The sequence below is a fragment of the Choloepus didactylus genome, chromosome X (genome assembly GCF_015220235.1).
Source record: "Choloepus didactylus isolate mChoDid1 chromosome X, mChoDid1.pri, whole genome shotgun sequence".
In the NCBI taxonomy this organism is placed as follows: Eukaryota; Metazoa; Chordata; class Mammalia; order Pilosa; family Megalonychidae; genus Choloepus; species Choloepus didactylus.
The window spans coordinates 32,353,048-32,380,900 of record NC_051334.1 but is presented as its reverse complement, the minus strand read 5'-3'; the positions used below and the strand labels follow the sequence as shown (position 1 = coordinate 32,380,900).

At 36.3% G+C, this 27,853-nt stretch overlaps 1 protein-coding gene and 1 pseudogene across 9 annotated transcripts in view; one reads left to right on the top strand and one right to left on the bottom strand.

Moving 5' to 3' along the window:
• DMD (dystrophin) overlaps positions 1-27,853 on the top strand; it is a 2,178,366-nt gene that overhangs the window by 269,541 nt on the left and 1,880,972 nt on the right. For all 9 annotated transcript variants that reach the window (XM_037821041.1, XM_037821045.1, XM_037821047.1 and 6 more), the window contains 2 exons: positions 9,295-9,467; positions 15,797-15,915. In XM_037821041.1, the coding sequence (XP_037676969.1) occupies positions 9,295-9,467; positions 15,797-15,915 (292 nt within the window). The remainder of the gene's footprint in view (positions 1-9,294; positions 9,468-15,796; positions 15,916-27,853) is intronic.
• On the bottom strand, positions 18,308-18,399 carry LOC119523879 (annotated as a pseudogene).

Sequence of the window (27,853 nt, the reverse complement as noted above, 5' to 3'; positions counted from 1 at the left end):
CAGTCCTATGCTGTTTAAGAGACACACAGCAGTGGCACCCTGGTCAGGCACTTCCTGCTATAGTCACTGACCAGAGTCCCCCCACAGCAGTGACATAGATTCCCATACACATTAAGGCATGGGGCCACAGGGCCATGCAGACTCAAGGTGGGGCCCTAGCAAACCGTGTTTGCATGCATGAAAAGCAGTCTCCTGGAAATCAGAGTGACCCACGGTGGAACTATTGGCAAGCCGGGCACACTCCCAGCCTGGCCCCTGGTTGCTGGTGCTCTGAAATTAAAAAAAAAAAAAAAAAAAAAAAAAAAAAGGATGTTTTTGAATGCTGATCCCATTTGGTGCCATCGATAGGGATCTTTTAACACAGAAGTTACCAAAGGCAGAAAAGCCCCATGAAGGGGGAAACCGAACTGCTGTAAGGTAGGGCAGATCCAGGACCGAAAGCTGGAATGAAAAAGTGCCCTAGAACATGGGAGAGGAGTTGAGCAAATTGTAGATACTGGTGAGGAAAATTTGTATAAAAACAAAGAGAACAGCCCAGGATTCCCAGAGAAGGGAACAGAGGAAAGGAATTCCTCTCCTGGAGGGGAAATATTTTCAAATAATAGGGTAATCTTCAAAGTTATTGTGCATGTCCAGGGCAAGAGGAAGGTACAGAAAGACCTGAGAAAATCCAAACTATTAAATATGGGCTGCTCTAGAAGTTTTGTATAAACTGGAACAAGCATTGAAGAAGAGCCTTAATGCATAACCAATCTACACTAAAACCCTCGGCAAGAGGAAAAAACTGACTTCCAGAGTTACCACATCAAAACAGTCAAATAGCCAGACATCAACAAAAGATCAAAAACCATACGAAGAAACAGGAAGAAATGGCTCATTCAAGGGAACAAATTAACACTTCAGAGGAAACGTAGACAGTAAAAAAATGAATCAAAGACATTCAGTCCAATCTCCTAAATCAGTTCAAAGAGCTAAAGGAAAGTATGGAAAGATGTAAAGTAAATATGAATATAGAACTAAGCAGTTATGAAGATGATGGGTGAATATGCTGGTTTGAAACTGTTATGGACCCCAGAAGATCCATGACCTTTTGATCCAATCTTGTTGGGTGGAACCTTTTGATTGAATGTTTCCATGGAAATATAACCCACCCAACTGTAGATGAGACCTTTGATTAAATTATTTCTGGTGGGTCTTAATTAGATCACTGGAGTCCTTTAAGAGAGCTTGCAGAGAGAAGGAGCTCAGAGAAGCAGAGGGAGACATTTTGGAGAGAAGCTAAGATATGTAATTCAGAGTTTGTCCCCGGGAGAAGCTAAGAGCTGACACAGACCCAGATGCTTGGAGATGCTGGGAGATGCAGACAGAAGGATGTTTGGAGATGCTAAGCTATGAGATGAAGCCCAGAGTTTGCCCCAGAGAAGCTAAAAGAGGACCCCCAGATACTTAGAGAGAAATGCCCTGGGAGAACCAAGCAGAGAGCTGAGAGAAGCTGAAAGAGACAGAAGCCCAGAGACATTTTGGAGAAAGCCAGTTTGAAACCAGAACCCAGGAGCAGAAGACCAGCAGACCAGCCATGTGCCTTCCCAGCGGACAGAGGTGTTACAGATGCCATCAGTTTTTCTTCAGTGAAGGTATCCTCTTGTTGATGCCTTAGTTTGGGCACTTTTATGGCCTTAGAACTGTAAATTTGTAACCTAATAAAACCCCATTTATAAAAGCCAATCCATATCTGGTATTTTGCATAATGGCAGCTTTAGCAAACTGGAAAGGTGAAAAAAAAGAAAAATTAAAAAGTGTAAAATGGAACATAACAGCTTATGGGGATGAAATATTCAATAGTGGAGATTAATGATACACTAGATTCATTCAACAGCAGATTGAACAGACAGAAGAAAGAAACAGCAACCTAGAAGACATGACCATCAAAATTATACAGTAGGAAGGGCAGATAAAGAAAATAATGAAAAAAAAGTGAGCAGAGCCTAAGGGACCTTTGGACAACATAAAACATAACAAAATACACATAATGGGAGTCTGAGAAGGAGTGTAGGAGGAAAAAGGGAAAGAAAGAGTATTTGAAGAAATAAAGGCTGAAAATGTCCCAGATGTTATGAAAGATATAAATATACATGTCCAAGAAGTGCAACAAACTCCAAACAGGATAAACCCTAATAGGTCTACTCCATGATACATGATAATAAAAATTTTGAGTGCCAAAGATAAAGTCAGAATTCTGAAAGCAGCAGGAGAAAAGTGATTCATCATATACACAGGATCCTCAATAAGACTAAGTACTGATTTCTCAACAGAAACCTTGGAGGCTCATGGAAAATCCTGAAAAATCCACAACAAAGCTACTACAGCTAATAAATAAATTAATCAAAGTGGCCAAGTAAAAGACCAACCTGCAAAAATCAGCAGTGTTTCTGTATACTAAAAATGAACAATATGAGGAGGAAATCAAGAAAAAAATTCCATGAACTAAAGAAAGTAAAAGAAGAAAACGTCTAGGAATAAGTTTAACCAGGATGTAAAGGACTTGTGCACAGAAAATTACAAGTCATTGCTGAAAGAAATTAAAAAGGTGTAAATAAATGGAACAGCATACTGTGTTAACAGATTGGGAGACTATATATTGTTTAGAAGTCATGTCTACCCTAAATGATATACAGATTTGATGTAATTAAAAAAGTTCAAACAGATTTCTTTACAGGAATGGAAAAGCCAAGCATCAAATTCATAGGGAAGAGTAAGCAGTCCCAAATAGCCAAAACCACCTTGAAAAAGAACAAAGTTGGAGGACTCACACTTCCTGATTTCCAAACTCATTACAAAACTACAGTTATCACAACAGCATGGCACTGGCACAAGGACATGCTTATAGACCAATGGGATTCAATTGAGTGTTCAGAAATAAACCCTCAAACTTTTTGCCAGTTGATCTTTGAAAAGGATGGCAAGTCCACTCAGTGGGGAAAGAACAGTCTCTTCAATAAATGGTGCTGGGAGAATTGGATATCCAATATTCAAAAGAATGAAAGAGGACCCCTACCTCACACCATATACAAAACTTAAATCAATACAGGAAAAAGACCTAAATAGAGGAATTAAACTTATAAAATCCCCAGAGGAAAATATAGGGAAGCATTTTCAGAACCTTGTATTAGGCAGTGGTTCCTTAGACTACATCAAAGGTACAAGCAACAAAAGAAAAAAATAGATATATGGGCCTTCATCAAAATTAAGAAGTTTTGTACATCAGAGGAATGTATCAATAAAGCAAAAAGACAAACTACAAAGTGGGGGAAAATTTTTGGAAACCACATATCTGATAATGGTTTAATATCGAGAATTTATAAAGAATTCTTACAACTCAACAAAGAAGACATATAACCCAATTTAAAAATGGGAGAAAAGACTTGAATATACATTACTCCACAGAAGATATACAAATTGTCAATAACTATATGAAGAAATTCTTGTCAGCCATCAAGGAAATGCAAATCAGAACTACAATGAGATACCATTTCACACCCACCTGAATGGCTACTCTTGTTTTTTTTAAAGCAGAAAATTACAAGTTCGGAGAGAAAGTAGAGAAATAGATACATTTGTACATTGTCAGTAAGATTGTAAAATGGTGTAGCCAATGTGGAAAACAATTGGTGATTCCTCAGAATACTAAGTATAGAATTACCTTATGGCTGGGCAATCACTCTTCTAGGTATATATTCAAAAGGATTGAAAGCAGGGACTCAAAAATATAGTTGCATACCAATGTCATGGTAGCATCATTCACGATTGCTAAAAGGTGGAAGGAACTCAAGTGTCCTTCAACGGGTGCATGGATAAACAAAATGTGGTATATACATATGATGGAATATTATTTGGCCATAAAAAGGAATGATGTTCTGATACATGGGAAAACATGACTGACCCTTGAAGACATCATGTCGTGTGAAATACATCAGACACAAAAGGACGAATACAGTATGATCTCACTGATATGAAATAAGCATAATTTGCAAATTCATAAAATCAGAAATTAGAATACAGATTACCATGGGCCAGCAGGGGGATGGGAACTGGAAGTAAATGTTTAATTAGTATGGAGTTTCTCTTTGGGGTGTTGGAAAAGTTTTGACAATGGATGATGGTGATAGAGGCACAACTTTGCATATGTAATTAACACCACTGAATTGTATATTTCAGTAGGGATAAAAAGTGAAATGTTAGGTTGTATATAAGTAAACAAAAAAAAAATCATAGAACTGTACAACAAAAAGAGTGCACCATACCATAATGTCAACTGTGGGATAAAGGCAATAGCATTATTATTATAATATTGTTTCATTAATTGTAACAAAAGTACCTCACTAAATGCAAAATGTTAGTAATGGGAAACTATGTGTGTGAGAAGAGGGGTATATGGGAACTCTTTACTTTCTGCATAATTTTTCTGTCAACCCACAACTTCTCTAATAATTAAAAAATAAAACAGTATTGTGCAAGACTTCTATTTGAACTTGTAAAAACTCAGGAATGCCAATTTTTATTTCCTCTGCCAGTTTTGAGGACCATTTTTTCCAGTTTAAACTTCATATAAAATTGTTAACCTGAAAAATAATGAGGAGAAAGCAGTGCTGAACAAAATTGTGAAATAGACAATGTGTGTCTTTACATTAACAAGCTCAACTTTAGCATCTAGCTGGAGATAAAAATGATTCCTGCTAACAGTTGTGAGGTGTGAGAAGTTGGGTCCCCAACTTTGCTTATTCACGGGAAGGACTCAGTTCCAGAGCTAATTCGCACTGGAATCATTATATACTTTATTATTTATATGACATATGATTAGAAGAGAATGATGGTTTTTGCACTGTTAAAAGCCCTCATTGTAAACTGCCTGCCTAGTGCTTTCTGAACAATATGGTTCTTGCTCAGGTTTTCTGTAGGCCTTTAATATGGACAATGCTTTTCTTGTAGAAGATGATTTCTGTCTCTGCCCTGCCCCTTCCCTGCAATCCCTCTGTCACAGGTGGCTTTCTGGGAAGTAGACTTTGGGATTGAGTTCAGCAGGTAGGATGTTTATTATAGTATGCCCTTGGGACCAATACTTGTGGAAGGGAGGGTAATACAGGAATGAAAAGATAGAGAAAGAACTAGGGGCTGTGATGCAGGCCCAGCAACAGCCTCAGTCAACCCCAAGAGGAGCTATGGAACTAGAATGGACCCTCGGAGCTGTCCCATTGGGGCCAAAATGGCTTATTCTTTATACCACTCCTCTCTATCAGTCACCAGGTATGGGCTTCACTGGGAGGGCATGACCTTGGGTGAGAAGACTCTGCAACTCAGGCCTTCCCTAACCTGACACTAACCTTAACCCTAACTCTAACCCTAAACTCTGAGAGGGCTGACAGCTGAAGGCTTCTTGATGCCAGCTGGTACAATAAGTCCTCTTTGAAAGGGAATTTTGGGTGTGCATCTCCATTTTTGTTACATCTTTGCCCAGTTAACGCCTAGTCATTTTTAAAAATCACTGCTAAAAGGACACTTCAAACTCTTCCTCTTGAAAACAGATTTATAGCTATAGACATACAAACATACACACACGCACAATTTGTCTTGGATACCATAAGCTCTTATAACAGGAATATTTTCTGCTTCAAAGCTCACTTTCAGTATAAACTCTGCCTTACTCATGGTTGATTCTCTATAAAGATTTCATGATGACTGTCTTTTATGTAGGAAAAGAAAAAATGATTATCATGCATTGTCCTTTATTTTTTACAGCAACATTTGCATCCCAGTAGAAGCAGGACCAATGAGGCTGAGGCTGATAAGCTGAATTAATGACATAATGATGTCAAAGGAGTTTTGAATTGAATACTTTGTTGCCCTTTAACATTGGGCATATAGAGAGCAGTCTGGCCAAGCATTTCACAAATGAACCCCATTTATCATGAGAGGGTTGCCTAATCATTGCAAATCCATCACAACCTCTGAGCCCAGTGTCTGCTGATTCCAATCCTGTTCAGCACAGGACAAAAAGTACATGTCCTACAATAGCTATACATGGAAGTTGTGCACTGTATAACTTTGGAATATGATGATAAAAAATATTATATAGCTTATATAGCTATATGACCTATGTCTTCCTTGAGTAACTAACTAAATAAGCAGATCAGGATGAAATTTTAAAAACTGGATATTCCTCCCCTAAATAATAGAGTTAGTTACCAAGGGATCCTGAAAAATATATGCAAATATTTCACAACTTCAAATCATTACCTCCTTTACAGAACATCATCTAATGTCCTTTTAAAGTATTTTATTGTCAGATTCAATAGTCTGTCCTACAATTTTCCTTGAATCTTTCATAAAAAGGTGACTAACATTGGAGATGTTAAAATATGTATGTACCACAAAGGCATTTGTTAACTTCTACATGGAATAAGAATCAAAATAAAATGTCATATTTAGAATACACGATAAATTTTCATCTTCTGATCAAATGTTACTAGCATTTGGACCTTATACTTTTCAAAAGGAAAGCCCTTGGTAGCAAGGACTAATCACATTTACTTATATCCTTCCTTGATATATTTGATAAGGTTCATGACATATAAGAAATTAGCTTGGTAAATATTTTTTAATAGATTATGTAGACAGTTTGTTCTATAATGAGGTGTGTTCTGGTTTGCTTAAAGCTGCCATTATGCAAAATACCAGATATGGATTGGCTTTTATAAAGGAGATTTATTAGGTTGCAAATTTACAGTTGTAAGGCCATAAAAGCACCCAAACTAAGGCATCAACAAGAGGATACTTTCACTGAAGAAAGGCTGATGGCTTCCGGAACACCTCTGTCAGCTGGGAAGGCACATGGCTGGCATCTGTTGGTCCTTTGCTCCTGGGTTCTGGTTTCAAAATGGCTTTCTTCAAAATGTCTCTGGGCTTCTGTCTCTCTTAGCTCCTGTCAGCTCTCTGCTTGGCTTTCCTGGGGTGTTTTTCTCTAAGCATCTTGGAGTCCTCTCTTAGCTTCTCTGGGGCAAACTCTGGGCTTCATCTCTTGACTTAGCATCTCCAATCGTCCTTCTGTCTGCATCTCCAAGCATCTGGGTCTGTGTCATCTCTCAGCTATCTTAAGGACTCCAGTGATCTAGTTAAGATCCACCCTGAATGGGCGGGGTCATGCCTCCATGGAAATAGTCTAATCAAAAGGTCTCACCCACAGCTGGGTGGGTCACATCTTCATGGAAACGACATAATCAAAAGGTCCACCCACAATAAGTCCACATCCAGAAGATTGCATTAAATAACATAATCTTTCCTGGAGTACATAACAGTTTCAAACTGGCACAAGGTGTCACTGCTTTCTTGAAGCTTAGGTGATAAAAAAGGCTTTGAATGGATAGCTGCATCAGGTTAGTTAGAGGAATGAAACTTTGAAATACAATAGCTTGCTGAATGGCATTTGCACAAAGCCTAGGACAGAATCAAATATACAGAAACCAATTAATCAAAATAAAACCAAAGCAGTACTTGTACAGATCTTAGAAGTATATACTCCTTTCCTTTGTTGATATTTGTTCTTTATTTTAAATAGACCAACTCACTTCTGTATTCTTTTTCAGTTCTGTCAATAAAGACAACCTGCCTTTATTGTAAGATACAGTCTAAACCATAGGGGTTCTATCTTGCTATATTATGTTATTTAATACTTATGACAAACTTATATGTATAGATAAGGAAACTGAGGTTTTAAGAGGTTAAATAACTTGCCCATATCAACACAAATAGTAAATTGCAAAGCAAAAAATTTGAATCTAGGCTTTTGTTTGAAAACAATGTAAGCCCATTCTCTTAGCCATTGTGTTATTCATCCTGTCCTAATATCACGATTCCTTAAATCCCTGGTTAAGGACACAGCTAATCCTTTTCTGCTACCTAGAGAAGGGTCCATACAGCATTGTCCTGAATTCCCATTGTAATTTAAAGGGAAACTTAAAGCCCTTGAGGTCCTGCAGATGACGGAGAAGGATGTCCTCAAATTCCTTGGCAACCTTGCTGGCACCAAGCTTGACATCCGAATGGAACAGTACATCTGTGAAAGTTAAAATGATGGCATCTACATCATAAATCTGAAGAGGACCTGGGAGAAGCTTCTGTTGGTGTATTGGTCCATTGTTGCCACTGAAAACCCAGCTGATGTCAGCGTCATGTCCTCCAGCAGCACTGGCCAGCGGGCTGTGCTGAAGTTTGCTGCTACCACGGGAGCTATTCCCACTGCCGGGCACTTCACTCCTGGAGCCTCCGCTCACCAGATCCAGGCAGCCTTCCGGGAGCCGCATCTTCTGTCGGTGACTGATCCCAGGACTGACCACCAGCCTCTCACAGAAGCCCCTTATGCTCTCTCGCTGACCATTGCTCTGTGTAACACAGATTCCCGTCTGGGCCATGTGGACATTGCCATCCCATGCAACAACAAGGGAGCTCATTCAGTGGGTCTGATGGGGTGGATGCTGGTCTGCGAAGTCTGCTCAGGCATGACACCATCTCCCATGAGCACCCATGGGAGGTCATGCCTGATCTCTCTGTCTGCAGAGATCCTGAAGAGATTGAAAAGGAGGAGCAGGCCACTGCTGACAAGGCTGTGATCAAGGAGGAAGTTCAGGGCGAATGGACTGCCCGGCTCCTGAATTCACTGCTACTCAACCCGAGAGAGCAGACTGTTCTGAAGGCAGGCAGGGGCCCTCTGTGCCCATTCAGCGGTCCCTGACTGAAGACTGGCCTGCTCTGCCTGCAGCTGAACACGGGTCTGCAGCTCCCAAGGCTCAGGCCATGGAATGCATAGGAAGAACCACTGAGTGGTCTTAAGCTGTTCTTCCACAAGCTCTTAAACAGAAAATGGAAATAAGGTTGACAGAAAATAAACATCAGTTTCTTAAAATAAAAAAAAAAAAGACAAGACCAAAGTTGTGTACACTTTCTTCTTTAGCATATTTGTTAAAAGCTACAAGATCGGCAATTCTGAGACACTAAATTAATGGTTCAATATGGCAGAATCCAGGAGTGATATTAAATCTGTTCAATAAGTGGTATGGCAAACACACCAACCAATCCTGACCAATTAGAATGGGCTCCATTCTGGTAGAATCTATTATGTTTCATTATTAATTGGCTTTAAAGTTCCCATTATTTATTAATGAAAGTTGAAGACATTCAAATTTAAATATGCCATTTCTTGATCAGGAAATTCATTTTCTTATGAAAATTTCTTTCCACATGCAGGTCAAAAATGTAATGAAAAATATCATGGCTGGGCTGCAACAAACCAACAGTGAAAAGATTCTCCTGAGCTGGGTCCGACAATCAACTCGTAATTATCCACAAGTTAATGTTATAAACTTCACCACCAGCTGGTCCGATGGCCTGGCTTTGAATGCTCTCATCCATAGTCATAGGTAAGGAGACTACTGAGAGATTGAATATTTTTTGGAAGTATTGATTTAGTGGCTGATGATGTGTTTTTCCCAGTGTGGTTCCAAATCATTTGCTATTATGTGATATGTAAGTATGTTAACCATATTGTTGACATACTTAACCATATTGTTAAGTATGTTAACCATATTGATCCAACCTTCAAAATGGATTGATTAAGACTATTTATACTAATTTTATAGGCACTCCAGTGATTTCATTTGGATGTTGAAGTAGTGAAATCATTGGAGCACAAATATGGTTATGGCACGATGTGAGCTAACATATTTGTAATTGGGACTCTCCCACAAAATCCAGGTTATATTCTAACTTTGCTGAGAATAGAGTTGGTTTTTTTATATAATTCTATAGTTGATAGAAGCCTCTAAACTATAGAATTAAAAATGGAATCAAATTTTGTGGCAGTGGCTATAGTAAAATTAATTGTTATCATAGAATAAATAATGTAGAAAAAGAAACATTTTTCTTGTCAGTTGCACACTTAGACAACAAATCCTGTAAGACCCTGTATATTTTCTTATAGGTCAGGATTAAAAGAGGCTCTGAGCATCTTAGCAACCAAGGCAAAAAGCAGAACACTATTAATTCTCTGACTCAGTGTTCAGAATATCAAAAGAAATAATTGCTCTGGAAGAACAAAGCAATTCATATAGAGAGTAAGAGTGATTTCTTCTGTGGCTCTTCATAGAAAAAAATTCAGTATGATATAGTGAACCAAATGTCATCAGCTATATTCCATATAATAATTTATTTCTTAAGATGACTAAATAGTTGTCTGCTTTTCCTTATATAAAGAAGCATAGTATATGAATTAATACCAGCTAAAAAACGTATAACAACATATATATAATTTAATATAAAATATAAAATAATTTGTAACATAAAAAGAATATCTACTTTAGTCTTCCTGTTACCCATCTCTTTTACCCAACTCAGTCCCCAGTGTGAAATGCATTGTCTAATCAACTGTGTTTGAAATGCCACTAGATCAATCTTCCCTGATTTTCAATACAACCTATCTTTTCTCACTTTGATCATTCTTTTCTTTTCTTTTTTTGACAAATGGACCATTTCCAATGCCAATCATGTTTCAAGAAAAGTCCTGAACATAGCTTTTCATAATGGTAAAGCTCAATCCAGGAGCAGACCCTTTCTAAGTAAGCATATTTGCCCAGGGCTTAATTAACCTTAGCCAGACTGGGCTCCCAGGTGAATGACTCAGCATCCTTATTTTTAGAAAGGAGGCAGACTCACACCCAATTAGCATGTTAAGCAATTGTTTTAATTTCATTGGCGCTCAAGCAAATGCCAGGCAATGGGTTCGGTTAAACAATGGAAATTTATTAGCTCATGGTTCTGAGGCTAGGAAAAAGTTCCAATGAAGTCATCATCAAGACAGTGCTTTCTTTCCAAAGATTGGTGTTCTGGTGCTGGCTGCCAGTGATCCTTGGTTTTTGGTTCCTGTGTCACATAGCAATGCACATGACAGCTTCTTCTGGCCTCTACCTTCTCTTCTGGTTTCCACTGACCTTCAGCTTCTTGCTTCCTGGACTTTTTCTCTTCCTCTGTCTGAATTTCATTCTGCTTATACAGTCCTCCAGTAATAGTCCTCCTGGTCGTCAGGCCACGCCTTAACTGAAGTAGCCTCATCAAAAGGTCCTATTTACAATGGGTTCACACCCACAGGAATGGACTAAGATTAAGAACATGTTTTTCCAGGGGTACATACAGCTCCAAACCACCACAGCAATGTTAACACATTGTTTTTTATAAGTATTACCTGGGAAAAAAGTTCCCCATCTCTAGTGAAGCTGAATGAGAAGGGATAGAGATACTCATTCTGCATCATGTCAGCCCTCAATTATGCAGCCACATGCTTTGTGGAAAGGACCTAAAAATATTGATCTTGCTGTTCATCTACATATTTGCAGATGAACAAAAAAATTGAGGATCAGGTTATGTTGTCCTCATTGGCTTTTTAACATTTTCTCTTTAAATGGAAGACTTCAGTCCTATGAGCATGTTCACATACTACATTTGTTAATATTCTATTTCATGATTCATGAATACATTGGTAGATAGCAGAGTAAACATACCCAGATTGTCCTATTATGTCTGCCCCTGACCCACTCTCTCTCTCAAACTGTATTTATGTATTCTCTCTTGTCATATTTCAAGAGGTTTCTGAGTTCATTAATGCTCTTTCATGAATAACCGCTGCCCCTTCTTTTTGTCTTTGATATTCATATTTCTCTAAAGAAAAAAAAAATAGTTGTGCTCTGTCCAAGGCTAATGTCATTGGTATACTAAGGGATGTTTTGAGGTGTCCTGATTTCAATAATTGAGTGACTAAACTATGAAGGCAGGTGCTTAATATGGAGTATAGGGATTGACAAAGGGCCTTGCCAAAGGCTAGGATATTGGGAGCTATTTATTTAAAGCTACATCTTGCTTTATGATGTAAGCAAAGAAAAGTTTTAGGTTGAAATACAAAGCTTATCACAGTATAGTTAAAAGGAAGCCAGTTCTACTTTTATTGGAGAATCAAATGACACTTGATTAAAAATATGCTCAAAAAATGCAGATACAATAGCAATAAGTATAAAGTTACAATTAAATTTTCTTCTTAATTCTTTATTTCAGTTTAATACTTTAGAAATAGCACAGTATGTGGTTAAAATATCAGACATTAGAGAGGAGGACAAAAGAATGCAAATGTGTCTTCATTGACTCTAGTCCCACCCCATTAAACACCATTTCCTGGAAGCAGTCACTGTCAACAACTTCTATTTTTATCATTTCTGATAGCTATGATAATAACATATATTATATACTTTCATTTCTGGGTTTATTTATATCTGACAGTAGATGTATTTATTCTTTATTGGGAAGCACACAAATATTACTTCTCATCCCAAACTGTTTCTTAATTATTAGTAGTTACAGTAAAATTATTTTATTATTATAATTGTTCGCTTTCATACTTTACATGAATATTATTATAACTCTTTTTAAATTTTCATCAACTTTAGAAAGGATCTGTTGACTACCTGATATGAAGGATGAAGAAATTATCACACTTATCTTTACTTCCTCTTCTTTTCTCCTCTTTAACTCCCATTTTGTTCTATTTTTGCATTAGCAAGGTTTGTAATATTTTTATCTGTATATTAATTATAGGTGTTTTGGAGTTGAGTCTATAAATTGAAAGTGCATTACTTTTATTATATAAATATGATTAATTGTAGAGCAAAATAATAGAAGCTAATGTTAATAAGCAATTATTATTGGCTAGGCATGTTCTAAGTATAATATACTGTCTATTTCTCATGGCATAGGTACTATCATTATCCCCATTTCAAAAATTGGGAAACTGAAGAAAAGAGAGATTATGTGAGTTACCTAAAATAATTTGGCTAATATGTGATAGAGCTAGGATTTGAATGTATCGAGTTTGACTTCAGAGCCCCTTTCTTATTCCCTAGGCTAGGTTCCCTTGTCCATGCAGTCAGTTTCCTCAAAAGTCTCATGATATTTGATTTATGTTATATTGATTTGTTATATTTCACAATAAGGAAATAACTGAAACTGGAACTGTAACCCATAACATTCTTTGAAATTTGTTCCCTAAATAAATTGCACTTGGAAAGCTAATACTTCTATGTATATATATGTTATAGTCTACAATTTTAAGAAATGATAAAAAAGAAAAAAAACATAGATTTTAAAAATTTCTAATGACTTAATTTTAATAATTTAAAAGAATTCATTTGATTTGTTTTTAATGCCATAAGGGACCTCACAGCCATTCAGTACAATTCCTTGTCTTTTAATTGAGGCACTGAACAACAAATAGGTTCTATGACTTACCTCACCTAGGTGGTTAGTTAATGACTAAGGAGAAGGGGGCGGATAGGATGAAGGGAACAGAGTTAGAATACAGAAGCAATTATATTCTTTTTTCACAATGTTTATTTAACCTAGTTTTCTGTACTGTAGGTGAGAAAATTAGTTTCCTATACTCCTCTGCTTATCTTCTTTTCCATACCTATTGCCTAGAGATGAAGAAATGAAGATGGTAGAGGCTGCAGAGTGAAGTTACTACTGCACCAAATAGTCAAGATTTTCTTTTATTATTTCCATCACTAGAAGCAGTTCCCATTAGATTGTTTGTTAGCTGTTTTGGGTAAATTGGAACATGTGGGAGGGATTAGGTTTCCTGAATCACCCACAAAATCAGGGAGAATTATTCAGTGAAAGATCAATTAAAGAAAGGGAAATGAAAGTCAAATGAGAAATTCATTTGTAAATTTATTTTAAATTATGGTTCTAAAAAATAACAGCTAACCCATCCCTGTACTTCTTCCTTGTAGGACCTAAGTTCTTAATCAGGAAGCCATTGGCAGAGCCAAACATCCAAAAACTGTATTTGAATTCTGTTTACAGATATGGACAGGAATTTGTCTCGGTAGAGGGATCATGGCTCGCATCAAGTTCTCAAAGGTTGCTGTGATCCAGAAAAAAATGGAGAACCAATTAACTAATGGTTTCCAATATTGTTAGGATAAACTTTACTTCCTTAACAGCTAAGACCTTATGCAAACTCATCCCAATCCTCTCTCCGAACCATATCTCCCATTGCTTGATGATAGGAATCGCCAATGGAGCTAGGCCTTTGAAATCTTGATTGCCTGAGAATTTCCTGCTTTTTTCTTCTCTGTGAGCTTTGATTCTCTAATATCCACACATCTTAGAATTTTAGTGTCAAGGTTTTCATAATCCAAACCCAGGCCCTCCTTTAAGACTCCTTTAAGCCTCAAATAATTTTGCTGGCCTCTTTTAGATTTTAGAAAGCATATGTTATCATCTGTACATTTTCATATTTCGATTTTAATTATTTTCATGGTGTATGCATTTTTTCCTCATTAGACTTAAAATCCTTACAAGATAAGAACTGTATCTTATAGTCCTTTGTGGTTTCTCCATGAGAGAGGAAAATTACATTCGTATAGTGAGTCCTCATTCATTATTTTGTGCAGTGAGAAAATATTTATTGTGTCAGGCTAGGTTTCTAGTGAACAGGACTGAACTGGCCAAAAAAAAAAAAAAAAATCCCTGCCTTTAAGGAGCTTACCTTCCAGAGGGCAAGACATAAATAGATAAGGCTCATTAAAATGTATAATATGTGAATTTGTGTTAAGTGCTAAGGAGAAAAAATATATCAGTTAAGGAGGAAAGGAAGTGAGTATGGATATATCTGATTGGGGTAGAAGAAGGGTTGTAATTTTAGAAGGAGTGGCCAGAGAAGGGAGTCATCAATAAAGCGTCTTTTGACTAAAGATCCAAAGGAAGTAGAAGAGTGAGCCTTGTTAATGTCTGGGAGAAGAGAATTCCAGGCTGAGGTAATAGCAAATACAAAAGCAGGAAACCATCCAGCTTGTTTGGGGAAAATGAGGAGAGAAGTAGGAAATAAAATCAGATTGTTAATGGGGCATCAGACCATGCAGGTCACAGTAAAATGTGTGAATTTTACACCCTCCATTGCAGGGGGTTGAGAAGGCTATGAAACAAAACAGATCACTCTGGCAGCTCATTAAAGAATTGACCAACAGGGGCAATGTGGGAATAGGATGAGCAGCTGGGAGGCTATCACGATAATCCATGCACGATAAAATAATTGTCTGGACTAGGGTGGTAGCTGTGCGGATAGGGAGAAGTGGTAAAATTCTGGATGTATTTTCAACTAAGTGTGTGTGAGAGTATTAAAAGAGTCATCAAGGGTAATTCCAAGGTTTTTCATCTGAATAAAGGAGAGCTTGGCCTTGCTGTTGATTATTGAGATAGGGAAAATGGAGAAGTAGATGGGTGTTTTGTGAGAGGGAAGAGGGTCAATACCAAAAACTCAGTTTTGGACACTTGCGGTTTACAATGCTTTTAAGTGGAGATACTGAGTAGGCAGCTGAATATAGTCTAGAGTTCAGGGAAGAGGTCTGGGCTAGTCCTATAAAACTGGGAGTTAGCAGCAAGTGGCTGGTATTCAAAGCCATGAGTTTTGATGAGATCTGTGCATTTTTGTTGCATGAGTAACTGAGAATAAATTCTGTTTTTCTTCATGATTTTCAACTACAATTGTGATGTGTTTAAATAAGAAACATTACTGAGGGAAAAGGAAGAGTAATACTCAACCCGTAAGGACTATGGACATGGGTTGACAATCAAAATTCAGAATCGAAGTGAATCTTGTGAAACGTTCTAGTCTGACTTATACTTGCCTGTGTGTGATGTTTTCCAGGCCAGACCTGTTTGATTGGAATAGTGTGGCTTGCCAGCAGTCAGCCACACAACGACTGGAGCATGCATTCAACATTGCCAAATATCAATTAGGCATAGAGAAACTACTTGATCCAGAAGGTCAGTACATTTCTGGACTACCATTGTTTTTAGTATGGTTTGGTGTTTTGTTTTGTTTTGTGTTTCGGACTTGACATTTCGACATACTAAGCACCAAATAGAAAACTTTACATTTTATATTTTCTTATATTCTGTGTGTATTTAAAATGCAGTCTCTTCTCACAAATATATTATGAGTTGTACTATTTGATTTTACTTCTCAAATTGTCGATAGCTAAACTGAAATATAAAATTTGGGGAAAAAAGCCTCTAGAATGATTATTCTTCATGGATGGAGCATGCTGCATTTGGAGTATACTGTCTCCAAATAATTATAAAAAGTTAATGTTTTGCTTATTCTACCAAGAGATTTGATAGACTAATCAGCTATAATTAATTAGATACTCTTGCCAATTTCATTCATATGCTCTATAAAAGGCAACATGGTTTACAGTTTAAATCAGAGTTTCTATTCCTGGCACTGTTTCTGTTATAACTTGTCATTCTGGGGAAGTCCTCTATTGGATGGTTATTCATTTTCTGCTTCTTTAGTTGATAGACAGTCCTGTATTTATATTTTTCTTCTAATACACTTACATAACTTTCATCTTTTTCTCTTGTATTACCTAGATATACCTTTCAGGCATGTGTATTAGAGTGAGAATGACATCCTCACCTCTGCATTTCTTTGAGCTTGTGAGACACTTTTCTTTTTTATCGTGCCAACTCCTTTGAAAATACAAACTCAGTTCTCACCTACTTGAGGCTTTGCCCACACTCTAAAATCAGAGGTTGGACAGTGTGGTTGATATCTGTGATATAATAGAAACTGATACTTAGGTATTAGCTTATAGACCATTCAGTGGTCTTTTGAATATTGAAACAATTTCGAAGGAGATCCTTGAGTGGTGGTGGAAGGTCCCATCAGGAAAAGCTCAGAAATAACTCCCAAGGCAGACTTACATTGGTGAGTTTATTATCAACCAGAATCCAGTCCTTAGTTTTGCAGGCCCAGACATCTGATTACCTTAGCTTGTCCAATAGCAGATCCATCTCCTGGGGGAGAAGAGTAGGCTCACTTTAAATAAATTCAAAAAATGATATATAAATCAGAATGGAAATTCAGTAATTTTAAATGAGATATTCAACTATCCCAAGAACCAGGGTATTCATATCTAATTGAACAATACATCTCTCTTGGTGAGCACATGTACTTGAGAAGGCAAATTATAACAACACAAATGTGAATTTATGAGGTTGGAATCGAATTAAGTTCATTAGAAATGCTTCCTTTCCCTTGGTTAATGCATGGCTTGGCACTTACTGCCTAACCCCTTTTTTATTATTGCTTCTATAAACTATCAGCATCCCTCCTGCCCCCAGTTGTATTTCCTTATTTTGCAGTGGGGGAGGGTCACCTCACTATTGACTCCAGGTACTGACTCACGTGTTTTCTCATACTCCTGTAAGGTAGCGAGGGCAGATGTAATGAAAATCTGGGCTCCAAGCCCTGAGGATAAGAGCTAAAGTGTACAGATTTGAAGGATAAGCCTGTTAAATGTATTGTGTTTACTTTTTATTAAATCCACATATGATGGTGAGTTCCCTTTACCTGGGATATATGCTATAGTTATTCTTACATGTGTCCTAAACTTCATAAAATAGTAAGAGTAGGTTTAAAATACAAGTTTTTCTTTTGAAGTGATGAAATGGCTGTGGACCACTATGCCCTCCTTTGAATCAATGGAATAGGGGTACTTATGTGGTAATCCATGCCACAGTCAGAAAGTATATTGATGGGGCAGTAATCAGAAATGGGTAGTTACATGAATAATATATCTTATAGCATAAAATAGCCTGTTATCTCCAACTTCATGTGCTTTATTAAATGGAAAGGGTATGTAAAAATATACAATGTAGTATAGGCTATAGGAATACCATTGTAAGAACAGAAACTTGATAATTCAAAGTCAACCAAATATAATGGCCTCATTCTGCCAATAAAATATTAGATCTGAAAGCCCTTTCTATTTATGACACCAAGCAATTCAAAGAGTGCCTCCTAAAAAGGTTTATGAAAGTTTACTTATGACTACCAATAAGATGAGGATTCAGCTTATATTTTTAAATATTTGTGATTTCTCACTAGTATGTTAGAGAAATAGCTAAGTATGTACTTAAATGTCATTGCTCAGTATTTTTAAAGAGATGATATCAATGATGATTGAAAAAAAGAAGTATTAAGTAAATCAAAAGGATATTTGTTTACTGATTTGTTGGTCAGAGAATACAGAAGAGCACCTTTTTTTAAAATTCAATTTTATTGAGATATATTCACAAACCATACAATCTTCTACAGTGTACAATCAATTCTTCACAATACCATTATATAGTTGTGCATTCATCTCTGCAAAAAAATATGGAATGCTTCACGAATTTGCACATCATCCGTGCTTACTTTCTCTGTATCATTCCAATTTAAATATATGTCCTGCCGAAGCAAGCATCAGATTAGCATCTCTTAGAATCTAAGACTTAGAGCAATTTCTTCACTGTATCTAACAGGGGAGATTCATGTACTTCTTTCATGCCTTATACAGTAATTAACTATGGGAAGTTCATATTTTTATTTAACCAAATATTGGTTCTTTAGCTTATGCATGATGATGTCAGCTTTTCCCCAAAGCCGTTTTAATTTTGTGCTAATATGCCCCTTAGGATGTTTATGTTTAGGGAGATTTTTATTATTGGAGGATCGAAGTTATGTTGGGCTTAAAAAATACCTGCCACAAAAAAGGTGTTTTTAGAATTTTAAACATATGTTTTGTTGATTGGATTGATTTATAAATTAAAGTCATCAAAGTATAATATGAAGGTTTTTGTGTCTTGCATATATAGAGTTTGGGATGCTTTGTTTGGCCTTAAGTGGCTTTTTGAGGCCTGAGGTTTGGTTTTAAGTGGCATTGCCTTTTTAAAGAGGTAGCAGTAGCCATTAGCATTAGCAATTTCAGGGGCTGTTTTTCCCCATGTGTTTAAAGGCTAACATATGCAAAAATAAATAATAATAGAGGAAGAATATTTAATTATTTTTGCATATTTTGCTCATCAAATATAAAGATTTATCTCCTTTCAAAATATATTCTGTAGTCAATCAGACATTTTGATTATTATCAGGATTTCTCTTATAGACATACATTATATGTTCATTGTGGGTTTCATATCCATTGTTTGCGTCCCTGAGTTTCAAACAAATTAGTTTGTTTGCCAGTCCACACAACATTCCCTTTATTAAGAGAATGCTGTGTCAACTTTTCCTTGTGAATAACAAATTGAAGATGTTCTTTTTAATGGAATCAGGAATAAGATGTTGGGGCAGTTCTAGATGACTTTGAATAATACCATCAAAAGTCATTTCCATTTGAGCTATGCAGTATGATGTGGAAATGCCCTCACTTATTAACAGGTTAAAGTTAAAATGAAAAATGAATGATGAGAGTCAGACTTGACTAACAAATAATAAAGAACACTAGGACTTGGGAGAAATATTTGTAACCTCAAAATGACATTTACAAACCAATTACAGATTGGTTTTAATCCACTCCATTTTGACTTCATGAGGATGGTAACACAGATTCTATTTTCTGCTTGGCTAATCCCTACGTCACTCTTGAGTTGTTTTTAGAGTTCAGTTTCCCAAGAATTAGTTCTGTCTATGGAAAGTTTTTATCCTGCAATGAAAATTCTCAGACTTAACTTTGCATGCATGCAAGATTTTATCCTTAGGACAATTTTGAAAGGGATGTATATACCTCTACATTTGCTATAAAAGAGAAGGATGTCTCTAAGTCTATTATTTTGGGTTTGATATCAATTGTGTGAACAAGTGGTACTCGGTCTTGGCCCAGTTAGATGAACTGATAGACTATATTATAGAATAATGCATTTTGCAATTCAGATTACTTTCAAAATTATATTGTACTGTGTGTCTTCTAATATCAATAGCTGTAAGTAGTGAGTATTGAAATATTTATATGATTTTATATCTATATGTACTTTAGAGGCAGTCATTAATATATTTGGCTCTTATATTTTACTTTATTCATCAAGCACAAATGCCAAAACACAGATTCTTTGTTGATTTATTGGCTTTATTGTTAAAGCTGGTATTTTATAGACCCTTTCTTGCCATTAATTATTCAGTTGGCAATTGTCTAAGAAGCCAAACTCAAAATAACACATGGTACTGAATTTTGTTTGAGATCTGATGATATTTTGGCTCTCACCTTCATCACCGTAGAGATATCAAGACTTCATTAAATCATTATTTCTTGATTTTGAATATCACTTCTTGTTTCACAATTATAAAGTATTCAGTCATCAAGACTTTATTAAATTTTTATTTCTTGACTTTACATATCACTTCTTGTTTCACAATTATAAAGTATTCAATCACAGTTGACTGCTGGCATATCAATCCATCCCGGAGCAACATGCAATGTGAGTTGCGTAGCATGTTTTAAATTGTAAGCATATATAAATTTATAATATTAATTTTAATGAAGCATAACTTCCCCATATTACTTGCAAGCAGAGTCCATGGTGTTTTTATTTGTGTCACAGTCTATATTTTTTGGAATATTTTTAGAATATAATTAATTATTATAATATAAATTTTCCTTTCAGAAACACAAGAAAGGAGATATTATTTTTAGGAACTGAGATACAGGACAAGAAATGTGACTTGGTTAGTAATGGATGAGAAGATGTTGGTAGTTCTGAATGCTCATCCTAAGTCCTGGTAAATATAGGAAATGGCTAGCAGGCCCAAAAGGACATAGATGTTTTGGGAACTTGGAATCTAGATTAAATGCCTGAAGTCTTCATTTTGGTAAATACTATAAAATGAACGTACTCTTGCCAAGGGAAATGCATAGCAAAAATTAAAATAAAGATTTAACTTGAAACAATCAGACATTGATTCGTTCAACAGATATCAGTGATTGTACTAAGCAATGATGAAACAGCAGTGAACAAAGCAGAGAATGTCCCTGTCCTCATACAACTGTCATTCCACTGAGGAAATCACTGGTACTTTATTACCTAGGTGGTTAGGAAGGGGAGTTTAATATAGCGGAAATGATGTTTGAGGAATGTTATTCCAGCCTTGGGCAAATTGAAAGAGAGAGGAATAAGTTCAAAAATTAGTAACTTGACCATTTAGATATTTATGGGAATAATGTAGAACAGACTTAAATTAGAGACTTTGAAGAAAGGGCCTCCACAGTTATCAACTTTGCTCTTACTTCACTGAGACTGACCTGGGTTTAGACACTATCTTAACTTTTCCCTGTGTTCAGGTCCCTAAAATCTCTACTTCAGAGTTTTAAATTTTCTTCTTTCTTTGTCCTAACCTTCACATTTTGATACCATAAAAAGAAACATTGATAAGCAGTTTACACAAATAACAATTGAAAGGATAAACCCATTCACAGGATTGTTGTTAAATGAAACAACTAGAAATTTGTATGGATGTGAATACTCATTTCATATCATTAAGATTGATTTTTTTTTTCTAGAACCCATTGTTGAACACATTTGTCTTCAGAAAGTATAATAAGGGTTGGAATATATTAGTGCCTCTCCTCTGTATAACATTTCAGCTGGATATTGTTATGTAAATATCCCAAATTCTTTGCAGCCGTAATCTCTCCAGTACAAAGTGTTCTGTTTTTCCATGTAAACATTTTTTTAAAAAATTTTAATAACACATGAATAAAAATGATCCTTGCCTTTTTTTTTTTAATTTTTGAGACATTTATTAAAAGAGTAAGCAAACAGGACTTTAAAAATAAATTACGAGACAGTAATGATGTAGCACAACATTGTGAAGGTAATTAATACCACCTTAATTGTATACTCAAAAGTGGTTAAAATGATCCTTGCCTTTTTGATGACAAAGTAACATTAATAAAATATGCATTCCTTTGTACCTTTTGATTATTGATTTATATCATTATTTCCAGCAAGGGGTCTTTAGAGATACTGTAAGTTGTTATTGTCTAAACCTGGATTCTGAGTTTCTTGGAAGAACACTTCTTAGTATGGTTACACTGCTATGGAGAGTAGAAAGTATCATCTGCTATGCAGGTATGGTAATAGCGAAATAATGTTCCTATTACATCAGCAGGAGACCACTTACATTTTCCAGGGTTTCTTTTTTAAAGAAACATTAAAATTTGATCATTAAAACCAAATTATATCATCTAATAGTGTTAAATGTAGTAGTAATGAAAATATTTCTTTAGTTTTGGACTTCAGTGGATTGCAATTGAAGTAAGCAAATTAGAGATGGCAAAGGAATGGGATATATTAGTAGACTGAGTGTGGCCATCTTATTTGTTTAATGTATATTCAGCACAACCTTTTAACAAGGGAATTTGGAGAACACTGTGTTAAATAATTTAGATATATATTTTATTAGCATTGCTTAGAGCAGACACTAGTATTGATTATAAGACTTTAGAAAAACTGATGGCCGCTGTAAAAATCCAGAGAAATGTGATTAACATATTCCTAGCCTGCATAGCATTGGAGCAAGGGTACTTATTAGAATATCTTTGACTATTTTTAGGTTTTATCCTGAACCTTAAGACACTTCTCTGTTCCATGGCCAGACCCATTGCATAACAAATGTTCTAATGCTGCCGGAATGCAAAACACCAGAGATGGATTGGCTTCCATAAAAGGGGGTTTATTTGGTTACACAGTCACAGTCCTAAGGCCATAACGTGTCCAAGGTAACACATCAACAATAGGGTACCTTCACTGGAGAAAAGCCAGTAGCATCTGGTAAACAGTTGCCAATAATAGCACACAAATATTATAGTAACATCAAAATGAGAATATAGGCATTATATTTATATTGTAATACAAATGATTATATTGACATTAAAATAATAATGTTGCAATCTCCTGTTTCCCAATGAAGAAATGTTAAATTGCTTGGCACAATAGCAATGCAATATATATAGCACATAGTTATATATACACATATATTTCCTAGTAGCCTGAAAACCCAAAAAAGTTACAGGCTTGCACTTTAGATAGGGGGTTTGGGGGAAAAGAGAGGGAGAGGGAGAGAGATTGGTTCATTGCCTCTTTTTTGATGACCTGTCTCTATATGTTAAGGTTGTACTTTTTTTTCAGTTCAGATAACACAGAAAACTGAAACTGAATATTGTTAGGACAGTTTGCACCAATCATTAATAAATTGAAACTATTTTTGTCCTGCTGTTCCATTTCAGTTGTTTGAATGACTGAAATAATTGGATGTAACTGTCCCAAATTCACCCACTTAGACAACAAGGAGACCTGCAAAGCATTAAATACAATGTGTGTGCACATGCCCTGAATTTACCCTAACACAATTTTGTGTATTTCTACTAATGTTTCATGTACTTTTGTAATTTATCACAATTGTGACTTCATGGAAAATGGTCAGCCAATATATATTTTTCATCTCAAATAGGAAGTGATTTGTAAAATTAAAATGAATATGCTATAGCTAAGCAATGCAGTTTCTTACTTTGATTGTGAAATTTAAACAAGGACATATAATCTAAGCATTTGATCTTAAATTTGCATTGTGGATGAGGTTCTATACAAAATTCATTCGGACACTTTTAAGTATAATCCCTCCCTAGATCACTAGAAATCTGTTTTAAATTACCTTACCAGGATTTTTCTTTCAACACCTGAGTTGTTTTGTTTTTTTGTTTTTGTTTTGTAATATTTATTTTGGAGATAGTGTCTTCAGGTATATCATCAAAGGAGTCCCTTAGACTAGACTGTTAAGGAAAATATATTTTTTAAAAATGCGTTGCTCATTTTTGATTGATTTTTTTTTTTAATTTTTATTGGGATTGTTCAGATACCATACAATTATCCAAAGATCCAAAGTGTACAATCACTTGCCCCTGGTACCCTTATAGAGCTGTGCATCCATCACCACACTTAATTTTTGTTCAATTTTTAGAAACTTTTCATTACTCCAGACAAGAAATAAAGTGAAAGATGGAAAAAAAAGAAAAAAAAAAAAAAAAGAAAGAAAGAAAAAGAAAAGGAAACTTGAATCCTCCCATATCCCTAACCAACCCCCCTCAATTGTTGACTCGTAGTGTTGGTATAGTACATTTGTTACTGTTCATGAAAGAATGTTGAAATACTACAAACTGTAGTATATAGTTTGCAATAGGTATATATTTCTTCCCTATATGCCCCTCTATTATTAACTTCTAGTTGTATTGTCATACATTTGTTCTGGTTCATGGAAGAGTTTTCTAATATTTGTACAGTTAATCATGGACATTGCCCACCATAGGATTCAGTTTTATGCATTCCCATCTTTTGACCTCCAACTTTCCTTCTGGTGATATATATGACTCTGAGCTTCCCGTTTCCACCTCATTCACGCGCTATTCGGCGCTGTTAATTATTCTCACATCTTGCTACCGACACCTCTGTTCATTTCCAAACATTTAAGTTCATCCTAGTTGAACATTCTGCTCATACTAAGCAAACACTCCCCATTCTTAAGCCTCGTCCTATATCTTGGTACCTTATATTTCATGTCTATGAGTTTACATATTATAAATAGTTCTTATCAGTGAGCCCCTGCAATAATTGGCCTTATGTGTCTGGCTTATTTCACCCAGTATATTGCCCTTGAGGTTTTGTCATCAACCCATTTTTTTTTTAAGATGGTTTTGTTCACACACCATACATTCCATCCTAAGTAAACAATCAATGGTTCTCTGTATGGTCACATATTTATGTGTTCACCACCTTCACCACTATCTATATAAGGGCATCTATATTTCTTCCACAAGGCAGGAGGGAGCATCAAAGAAGGCAGAGAGGGAAAAGAAAGAGGAAAAAAATGACAGCTAGGAAGTAGCAAAAGGAAAAGTAACCTTAAATCAAAGTAGGGTAAAGAGTCAGACAACACCACCAATGTCAAGTGTCTAACATGCCTTCCCTATCCCCCCCTCTTATCTGCATTTACCTTGGTATATCGCCTTTGTTACATTAAAGGAAGCATAATACAATGATTCTGTTAGTTACAGTCTCTAGTTTACATTGATTGCATCCCTCCCCCAATGCCTCCCCATTTTTAACACCTTGCAAGGTTGACATTTGCTTGTTCTCCCTTGTAAAAGAACATATTTGTACATTTTATCACAATTGTTGAACACTCTAGATTTCACCAAGCTACACAGTCCCAATCTTTATCTTTCCTCCTTCCTTCTGGTGTCTCACAAGCTCCCAACCTTCCTCTCTCAACCGTATTCATAGTTATCTTTGTTCAGTGTACTTACATTGCTGTGCTACCATCTCCCAAAATTGTGTTCCAAACCACGCACTCCTGTCTTCTCCTATCAGTCTGTAGTGCTCCCTTTAGTATTTCCTGTAGGGCAGGTGTCTTGTTCACAAAGTCTCTCATTGTCTGTTTGTCGGAAAATATTTTGAGCTCTCCCTCATATCTGAAGGACAGCTTTGCTGGATATAGGATTCCTGGTTGGCGGTTTTTCTCTTTCAGTATCTTAAATATATCACACCACTTCCTTCTTGCCTCCATGGTTTCTGCTGAGAGATCCACACATAGTCTTATTAAGCTTCCTTTGTATGTGATGGATCGCTTTTCTCTTGCTGTTTTCAGGATTCTCTCTTTGTCTTTGACATTTGATAATCTGATTATTAAGTGTCTTGATGTAGGCCTATTCATATCTCTTCTGTTTGGAGTACGCTGTGCTTCTTGGATCTGTAATTTTATGTCTTTCATAAGAGATGGGAAATTTTCATTGATTATTTCCTCTGTTATTGCCTCTGCCCCTTTTCCCTTCTCTTCTCCTTCTGGGACACCAATGATACATACATTCTTGTACTTTGTTTCATCTTTAAGTTCCCGGAGACGTTGCTTATATTTTTTCATTCTTTTCTCCATCTGCTCCTTTGCATGTAGGCTTTCAGGTGTTTTGTTCTCCAGTTCTTGAGTGTTTTCTTCTGCCTCTTGAGATCTGCTGTTGTATGTTTCCATTGTGTCTTTCATCTCTTGTCTTGTGCCTTTCATTTCCATATATTCTACTGATTGTTTTTTTGAACTTTCAATTTCTGCCTTATATATGCCCAGTGTTTTCTTTACAGCCTCTATCTCTTTTGTAAAATATTCTCTAAACTTTTTGAATTGATTTAACATTAGTTGTTTAAATTCCTGTATCTCAGTTGAAGTGTATGTTTGTTCCTTTGACTGGGTCATAGCTTCAGTTTTCTTAGTGTAGGTTGTAGTTTTCTGTTGTCTAGGTATCTGACCTCCTAGGCCGCCATAATCAGGTTTTCCCAGATGAGAACAGGCTCAGGTCACAGAAGGAGGTAATATTTCAGTATCTGGTTTCCCTGATGGCTTTTCTTAGACGATTGAGACACCTCTGCTTTTCTGCCCGGCAAATCCACCTGTCAGCCTGTCACTGCCTGTGTAAGAGGGTGTGGCCTGTGGCTCTCCTCCCCCAGGCTTTGGGGTCTGGTTCCGGAAAGACTGAAAGACGGGCAGTAGAGCTGGGCCCCTCCCTTTCCTCTTGGGAAGCTATGCCCCCTCCAGAGAGGTCACTGCATATCAATAAGTTCTTTGTTTCTGTGACTCTGCAGATCAAAGTGTTTTGATTTTAAAATGGCTGAGGCTGTCTTTACTGCAATGCCTTGTGGGCTGAGAACTGCTGAGATTTTCTCCACAGAGAGAGAAAGGGACAGAAAAACTTCCAGGTTCACCTGTCAGCCAGAGATAGCACCCGATCCTCTGGGCTCCCCATCCTGAGACAGATATGTCCCCCGACTCTCCCAAGGTCAGTTGTCACCAAAAGCCTCTGTCTGCTTGTTGAGGATTCGCTGTCTGTATTGAGCAGTTAACATTAAAACGTCACTTGGAGCTGGGCTGAGAGAGTGTTGCTCTCTAGCACTGCGCGGCTTCCGTGAGGGAGGAGCTCTCGGCTCTAGGCTCTCGGCTCTCAGCATGGGTCCACAGTTTTACTTACAGATTTTATGCTGCGATCTCGGGCATTCCTCCCAATTCAGGTTGGTGGATGATGAGTGGACAGTCACGTTTGTCTCCCCGCTGTTATTCCAGGTTGTTTACTAGTTTTTTGGTCATTTATGAATTGTTCCGGGGGGGACTAACAGTCTTCCACTCCTTTCTATGCCGCCATCTTAGCTCCTCCTTGTTGATTAATTTTAATAAGACTCAGCTATGAAGGAATATTTGCACTAATAGTACATTTGAGTAATTAATGTGTTTTATAGGTGATACCTGTGGTTGTTATTATCATAGAAGGGTGTTGCCTTAATCCAAAGAATTTTGAATGTTTAGTGATAGAAAATGAAAATAAAATGGCTTAACTAGTTTAAAAACATATATGAGGTTTTGGTGAAGTCAAAGGTAGTATTTTAAAATAAGGCCTATGTTGCTAATAGTTGGACATTTTTATTCAATTTCACTGTCTTCAAAATGGAATTAACTTCTCTGATCAGAAATTATAATAAATATTGCAGAACCTATGAATGAGTATTTGAAAGCCTTAAAACTGAGTATTAGGAAAATAGATCTCAAGATGCTGCATACTTTTTCCATACAAATAATCTCCTGTGTAAAAGTGCATGGGCCATTTAACAGTTAGAACATGAAATATAAGATGAAAATATATTGGTTTACAAGAATATTGGGCAAAACAATGATGAATTGTGATCTTGGTTGATGCCATTAATTCTTATAACATATTAATTTAAATATCATAACAAGAGGATCTAATCCTTCTAAAAGTTGAGACTTTAAAATTTTATTGTGCTTATATTTAAAAATAATAAACTATATTCTTACATCGATTGTCTTATGGAAATCTTGTGAGGCGAGTGG